Source organism: Vigna radiata, chromosome 1, assembly GCF_000741045.1.
Source record: "Vigna radiata var. radiata cultivar VC1973A chromosome 1, Vradiata_ver6, whole genome shotgun sequence".
Taxonomy (NCBI): domain Eukaryota; kingdom Viridiplantae; phylum Streptophyta; class Magnoliopsida; order Fabales; family Fabaceae; genus Vigna; species Vigna radiata.
Window position 1 is genome coordinate 3,575,490 of NC_028351.1, and position 8,524 is coordinate 3,584,013.

General features: G+C 31.9%; 1 protein-coding gene across 1 annotated transcript; it reads right to left on the minus strand.

Moving 5' to 3' along the window:
• Positions 1-233: 233 nt before the first annotated feature.
• LOC106755715 lies at positions 234-1,123 on the minus strand. The gene is made up of 3 exons (XM_014637926.1): positions 1,004-1,123; positions 628-885; positions 234-545 (listed from the first exon to the last, which is right to left on the minus strand). Exons 1-3 carry the CDS (start codon positions 1,121-1,123, stop codon positions 234-236), a joined length of 690 nt encoding a protein of 229 aa, XP_014493412.1.
• Positions 1,124-8,524: the final 7,401 nt, after the last annotated feature.

Here is an 8,524-nt window from a genome sequence, read left to right on the forward strand (position 1 = left end):
AAACTTATCAATCACCCCATTATCAAGAAGAAGAGTAACTATTTTTTGCATTCGGTCTTTCATTGGTAGCTCATGTGTTGTGATTTGGGGTGATAAAAAAAAGAACGCCTTATTATTTGGCTTAACAAAATTTTGATATAGGTACCTTATAAAAGAAAAATATAAGAATGTATTAGCAATATGATAAGGTGTCAATCTAAGAATGAAGTTAATGATAAAAAGTACTTTATGTTTTACCCGATATATATAGAAATCGTAGTTGCACCTAGCCATGCATAGTTGGTAACTTCTTCAATAATTTCTGCATTAACAATTTCTGTATGCTTATCTAATCCAAATATGTTTTTGTCCATTTCTATTGGACGAAATGACTCTGATGGCTTTAGTTTGATGTACGAGGAGAGACAATTGCACCATTCAGAAGGAGTAGGATGAAACAATTTATGAGGAGTATGTTGAATGACCATTTTCCCTTGACATTTCTTTTTAGGTACGACACATTCATTTGTATTGTTCATCCTTTTCTTTTTAAGTTGAGTAGAATCCTAAAACATCATCAATTAAACAAGTTAGGTAATAGATAAAATATGTTCATAAATATGAATGAAGACAATTGTATAAACATACCTCATCACTAATCTGTATGAAATTCATTGGCCATGCCACAAATGTACCTATTGCTTGTCCGATTGTCATCATGTCATCATCATCAATTGGTATAGGCAAGGACACATTTGGCTCCAAAGCAATATCTATACTAACTTTGACATGACCCTTAGGTAAAGGTCTACCATGTAGTGTATCAATCTTAAAATTATGTAATTTTCCATGAGCAACCAAGCAAATTGATGGTGATAATGTAAACAATTTACAACTTGAGACCCCCTACATTATAAAACATAATTATAAGACAATCTCTAATGTGACTTAATATGAAGACCTATGAAACTTTAAAATAAGAAAATTAAAGTAATAATGAAAGTAATGTAGATAAATTAGTTACCTCAGGAAAACTAATTGATGACAATGTGCAACTCCCTTGGCCACTATTAATATTAGCTTCTTCATTATTTGGTGTGTCAATTTTTTCAAGCGAAATTATCTTATTTTCCATTCGTGCCATTCTTTCTGACATTTCTTTCACTTGAGCAATTAATTTATCATGCTCATGGTGTGTATGGCGCTTTTTGGATTGGAATAATCTCTATGACCGACTCCAAATCCCATTCCCCTAACACGACCTAGATACTCTGGGAGACCTAAAGCTTGACTAAGAATGTTGGAGTGATCATTACTCATGTCTTCTGAATTAGTTTGTGACAATATTACCTAAACAACAACCAAACATATCACATTTATTCTCATTTCACTCACACAAATATAATATGAAAACATATTACTTACACATTTGTCCCAAACTTGCTGAATTTCTTCATTTTCAATTGTCCCGCTTTTGTTCACACGACCATTCTTCCACAATTCTTGACGGGAAATGTTATTAACATTTGATCCCAATTCCTTTATCTAATTATTGTGAAAAAGATCAATTTGTTTTCAATTCCTTTATCTAACACGACCATGCAGAGAAACGATGCCTATTTTAACACATTTTAAACCATCCAAATAGTTTTTTGCAAGTAAGAGTGTGTATTCAAAACCGAGTGTATCTCTTTGACTATAGATCCCTATCTTCCTTTTTAAAATAATATAATAATCATTTATATCCAAACTTTCCAAAAAAAAAATTATATATATAATTGTCTAACTATGATCTAACTTCTTTCTAACGTAAACTCTAATTTATTAGAACTAATCAAAAGCATTTCAAGTCTTTTACCACCTTTATTGATCTATTCAAAACCAGAATCACACAGACATCATACAAAATTTTACATATTTTTACAGCAGTTATAACAAATAATTTACAAATTTTTAATCTAAAACAACAAAGAATTTCTGCACCAGTTTAACCAAAACAACAAGACTTCTTGGGCAGCAAACAACAAAGTTTTAATTGCAATAATGGCATCCAGAACAACACCAAACAACAAGGAATTAGGTGCAAATACAGCAAAGGTTTTATGCAGATTTTACAGCAAAGACAACAGAGATAGCAACAATTTTCTGCAGTATTTTTATGTGAAAACAACACCCATTTTTTGCAGAATTTTATTCTAAACCAACAACCACTTTTCTGCAGACTTTATTTTAACACAGCGAGGAATTTACAACATTTATAGTAGTTAACATCTTGCCTTTCTGGCAGCAAACAACAAAAGAAACTGCCTTTCTTGCAGCAAAACAGAGCATATATCATCTACTTCCTTATAATGAATATACATTCATCATCCATTTATAATGAAACTGCGGTTACACATCTTTGCAATATGAGTGCTTAATAGCATCTAAATTTAGAAAGAATAACCAAGTTTACTTTTCACAATGAGTGCTTAAAAGCATCTAAATTTAAAAACAGAGAATCCATTTTCTTGGCTTCTGAAGCCTTATATATTTATTAGAGATTATAATATATAGGGTTTAAGATAAAATAACATGCTTTCAAACTTTCCGTTCGCCAAAGGAAAGCATTGACTTTAAAGAAATGGTTTGATGTATAAGGACCTAATCGATGAAGAGCAATAATAGTTTTATAGATAATACTCGTTTGTTTTTCATTATATAAATGTTATCTCTTTGAAACCTTTTTTAAAATTCTGACCCCATCTTTCATCTCTGAGAAATATCCAAGCTCGTTATAGTATTGTTGGTACATAGGACAACACAAATATCTAATCAAAATTGTGAATACATTAAGTTTATTTTTTGTTCTTTTTCTTAAGACTATTTTGTTATGATCATCTACTTCCTTTTTCTTAATAACAGCCAACATAATTCAATCACATAATTTTTTTCACCATTTTCATTCCTAAAACAGAGCTTATATCATCTACTTCCTTTTTTCTTACTATTATATAGTACTAACCATAATCCAAACGAAATTAACAACACCTATACACATATATTCATTAGAGTAATTTCATTCATGCAATCATTCAATTATTATCAATTATTCCATGAATTACACAATCAAAATTAGCTGTAATGCAGATATAACAAATATGTAATCTGAAATGATTAATTGACTTACCATATCTTGTTCTATGCGGGCATACCCCTTACGAGAGCCTCTATAAGGGTACTTGGAGCATGATGCTCTTTCCTTATTTTTTATGCTTTTTACCTAAAAAGAAAGATAGCAAAAAAAATCATATACTCAAGAATTACAGGATAAATATATATCATATAAATAATATACATTACCTTGAAACTTTTATCCATACGTTTTGCAATAAACTGTCTCCAAATTGCCTCACTAATAATGGATGCATAATTCGTAGGAGGTTGATTAGGAGGATTCTCTAAATAATTTTCATTGTCATCCTTTAGATATTTCTGGGCCAAGGAAGTCCTAAAACTCCTAAACAATAACCCTGCCTTCCTTAATACAAATGTCTTGCGACATGTATCTACATTGAAAGTTAGCTGTCCAAAAAAATACTTAGACAAAAAAACAGTTTGGAAATCATAATATACATTTAAAATAAGTAATAAACATTACTTGTATATCATTCCAAATGATCTGTTTATAGGCATCCAAACTTGAATCTTTCCAATCATCATAAATTATAGGCACATGTGCTCGAACAATGGATCCAAGATAACTGATGAAGTTTGTGCCACCAGGTTCAATGGGTTGACCTTTTGCATTCCATGAAACCTAATANTATGAATAAGTACATATTGAACAATAATTAGGAAAGTAGCATATCTAATATACCAAAAAATATACAATGTCCATTACCTCTAATTTTTTCCCCTCACTTCTGGCTCGAACGATCTTCTTCATCATCACTATACCTTTCTTCCCTTTAGCTTCGTTGGGAGAAGGAATATCATCTTCAGGAGGAGTAGTCATTTACCTATGATAAAATTGATTCAGATAAAAAAATGGATTAACATCAGTAAAAAGGGATAAACATAAGAATAAAAATTTATAAATTCAACCTTTTCTTCTTTGAATTGAAGTTAAAAGACTTAGGTTTCTTATGGACACAAAAGGATGGATTTATCCAAATTCCTTCGTCATGATCATCTCTCTTATACAAGATATCATCTGTTATTGGATCATCATCATATGATATTTGATATAAAGGATCATCTTCAATATTTGTATCTTCATCCTCTATATCATCATTGGAAGGATCATTTATTTTATTGGTCAACAACACGATTGACCAATTGACATCAATCGGATCAGTGACATAAAAAATTTGTTGAGCTTGTGATGCTAAAATAAATGGCTCATCTTTGTACCCCACTTTATTAAAATTCACTTGCATAAATCCTGTCTCATCTTGTCGAACTCTATTATTGTTATCAACCCACTTGCATCCAAATATGGGTACTCGAAATGAGGTATAATCCAACTCCCATATATGTTCAATTACCCAAAAATAAGACATATTTGCATATATAGGACTTCTATCTTTAGCACTTGAGATGTGCATAGATTCAGCCACCAAAGTTACACCACTATTTTGCATAGTACTTTGATCATCTCGGTCTTTAGTGTAAAATGTGCACCCATTAATCATATAACCAGTGTAAGAGAAGACTTGAAATTTTGGACCATTGGCTAACCATCTCAATCTGTCAGAAATTAAAGAGGATCTCACATTTAACTCTGCAAAAATGTGATTTTTTAGCCATTGTATAAAAGTTGCATTGTGTTCTCTACTTATCCAATTGTCAGTCCTAGTTGGATTTAATTTTGTAATCATGTCTTTGTGTATCTGAACATATGGCTCAACTTCATCATCATTGTGTAGGATATACAATTGAGCTTGCTCCCAATCTTTCTTGCTTATGGTCACTATCGTATTTCCAGAAATCCCTTCTCCCGTGGTTCTCTCAAAGTGTCGAGAATTTGGAAGTCCTATTGATTCAACATTAGAGAGGTAATCAGTACAAAATTCAATAGCTTCTTCAAGTATATATCATTCCACTATACATCCTTCTGGTCGACTTCGATTTTTCACATAGCCCTTTAATATCTTCATATACCGCTCCATTGGATACATCCATCTCATATAAGTTGGTCCACAATATTGTGTCTCCTTAACTAAGTGAATGGTAAGATGAACCATTATGTCAAAGAAAGAAGGTGGAAAATACATTTCAAGCTCACACAAAGTTACAATAATTTCTCTTTCTAGTGCTTGCAATTTTCCAGTGTCAATCACTTTGCTACATATGGCTCTAAAGAAATAACATAGTTTAGTTATGGTCCATCTTACCTTTTTAGGTAAAATCGAACGTATGCCTATCGGTAACAAATGCTCCATCAGAATATGACAATCATGAGACTTTAACCCTATTAGCTTTAGATCTTTCATAGATACTAAGTTCCTAATGTTTGATGAATACCCCTCTGGAACTTTAACTCCTTGTAGAAACTTACAAAACACAATTTTTTCCTTTCTAGATAGAGTATGAGCCGCTGGAGGTAGATATTGACGTTTACCTTTCTTTATTGGTGCCAATTCTGTTCAAATTCCCATTTGAACTAAGTCCAACCTTGCATTGATGCCATCCTTAGACTTTCCAGGAACATTCAACAACGTACCTATGACACTATCAAATACATTTTTTTCGATATGCATCACATCAAGAAAATGTCTAACATACAAAGACTTCCAATATGGCAAATCAAAAAATATTGACTTTTTCTTCCACCCACTTGTGACTAGATCTCTTGCAAAGGGCTTACCAAATTTGTTGTTTATATTCTTTACTTTTTCAAAAGCTTTATCACCATACAACAATTCTGGAGCTCTACGTTCTTTTGTCCTCCCATTAAATGCTTTTCTCCAACCTCGATAAGGGTGCTTTGAAGGTAAGAATCTACGATGCCCAAGAAATACATTTTTCCTACCATGTTCCAATCGCACCCAATCTGTATTATCTTCACATATAGGCATGCACACTTCCCTTTGATACTATATCCAGATAGATTACCATATGCTGGAAAATCATTAATTGTGCCAAACAACATTGCCCTTAGGAGGAAACTTTCTTTTGTATACCCATCATACACCTCTACACCTTCGTTCCACATATCCTTCAAGTCTTCAATAAGAGGTGCCAAGTATATGTCTATGTCATTCCCTGGTTGTTTTGGGCCTGGAATTAACATGGATAACATCATGAATTTCCTTTTCATGCATAACCATGGAGGTAGGTTATATATAATCATAACCACAGGCCACGTGCTATGCGAGTTGCTTTGCATACCATGCGGATTTATTTCATCAGTAGACAAAGCAAGACGTAGGTTTCATGATTCTTTCCCAAAATTGGGGTAATCATGGTCAAGTTTTGCCCATTGAGGAGAATCTGCAGGGTGNCGAAGCTTTCCATCACGTATTCTTTCATCTGCATGCCATCTTAAGTTCTTTGCATCTTGTTCATTACGATACATGCGCCTAAATCTTGGTATTATAGGAAAATACCACACCACTTTGCTCGACACTAAAGTTTTCTTATAGCGTAATGTCATACATTTAGGACATTTATCCAATGAGGCATATTCATTTCGAAAAAGAACGCAATCATTTGGACAAGCATGAATCTTCTCGTAGCTCATCCCAATAGAACTTAACATTTTTTTGGCGTCATACATTACTAGGAAGCACATTATCTTGTGGTAGTATATCTTTTATAAGTGATAGTAATTCAATAAAGCTAGTATCAGACCATCCATTTCGTGCTTTCAAATTGAATAATTTCAAGACTGCTGATAGTCTTGTGAAACTAGTACAACCATAATATAATGGTGTATTTGAATCCGTTGTCAACCTATCAAACATCTGAGGACAATCTCGCATATTCTCTTCGATAACATTTACAATCTCCTCAACTTCATCTAACTCATATGTTGTGTCAGTCTCTTTCGGCATATAACTTGTATTATCATGAAAATCATTACTTATATGATTTTTTCGATTTTCACCATGTTTGATCCAGCATGAATAACTTTTATCAATTCCATTGCATATTAAATGCTCTTCTATCTCATCTGCATTCACTACCTTTAAATGACAACACTCCAAACAAGGACAAATGATTCTACTAGGGTTTTCTGCATGCTCAATTGCAAATCTACAAAACTCTTTCACCCCATCCTCGTATTCTTTTGATAATCGATTAGCAAACATCCATGTTCGGTCCATATTTTCTTAATCTATCAAGATTAGTCTATATAGTATTAGCAATATCTTGCAATATATTATTACTAATATCAAGATTAGATAGTTAATAAGTTAAATATATTCAAATTGTTTAGGTTATAAATTTATATCTTTCAATATTCAAACCTATCAANAATAGAACCAATTAAACAATGTATATTGAAAAAAAAAATTAATGTATAAGGCAACTCTGACAAATCAGTTCAATGCAAGTNATGAAGTCAATCAACACCGAAACAAGCCATAAAACCATCAACACTCGTGCCACTCAAGGGAAAAACAAAACCAGGCATATATTATGATGCACCACTCAAGGGAAAAACAGAACCAGACATATATTATGATGCAGGAAGCAGACTTGATCGACATACAATCCCCACCACTCAAAGCAAACAAAAATCATTACTTCAAATTAAAGATAATAAAATGTGAATATAATGATATTTAAATTTATTATATTATTAAGTATATATATATATATATATATATATATATATGTGTGTGTGTGTGTGTATGTGTATGTTGCACTAAAAGAGAACCAATTGCAAAGTAACATGTATTTCCACTAACTCTGTCTATGAATTAATTTGGTCCGTGAAGCATATTCATTTAGTTTTGTCATATAAGCTAATTCTATTTTACACTTACAGTCAGATTATAAACAAAGCTACTTACTTTTTCATCATACCCAATTACCACTTCATTATATATATATATATATATATATATATATATATATATATATATATATATATATATATATATATATATATATATATTAAGATCCCATGGTGGCTAATATTACTTGACTGTCATATGCAGAGGTTTCTACACCAAAAAACATAAAATCAGACTTTTGGTCCACCATTTCAAGTGATAATAAAACTAGTTCAACTACTTTTTGAAAGCAGCCGAATTTGGCTCCTAATCGGTCTAATTGTTAACTAATTAATCAAGCCCTTTAATTAATTAAAACACTTTAATAATTTGTGGAAGAGAAATAACAAGAGTAAGATATGGTCTTTTCACTAATATTTTGTAGCATTTACTTAATCATTTAACTTCCAATTCACAGACATTAAATTATTTGCTCTTTTGCTATCTCTTTAACCTATACTGCATTTCTTCCTTATTTACTCTAACCAGGTGATGGAAGACCATCAAGGGCTCATATTGGACCTCTTACTAGAGCCATGGCAAATAGGATTCAAGAG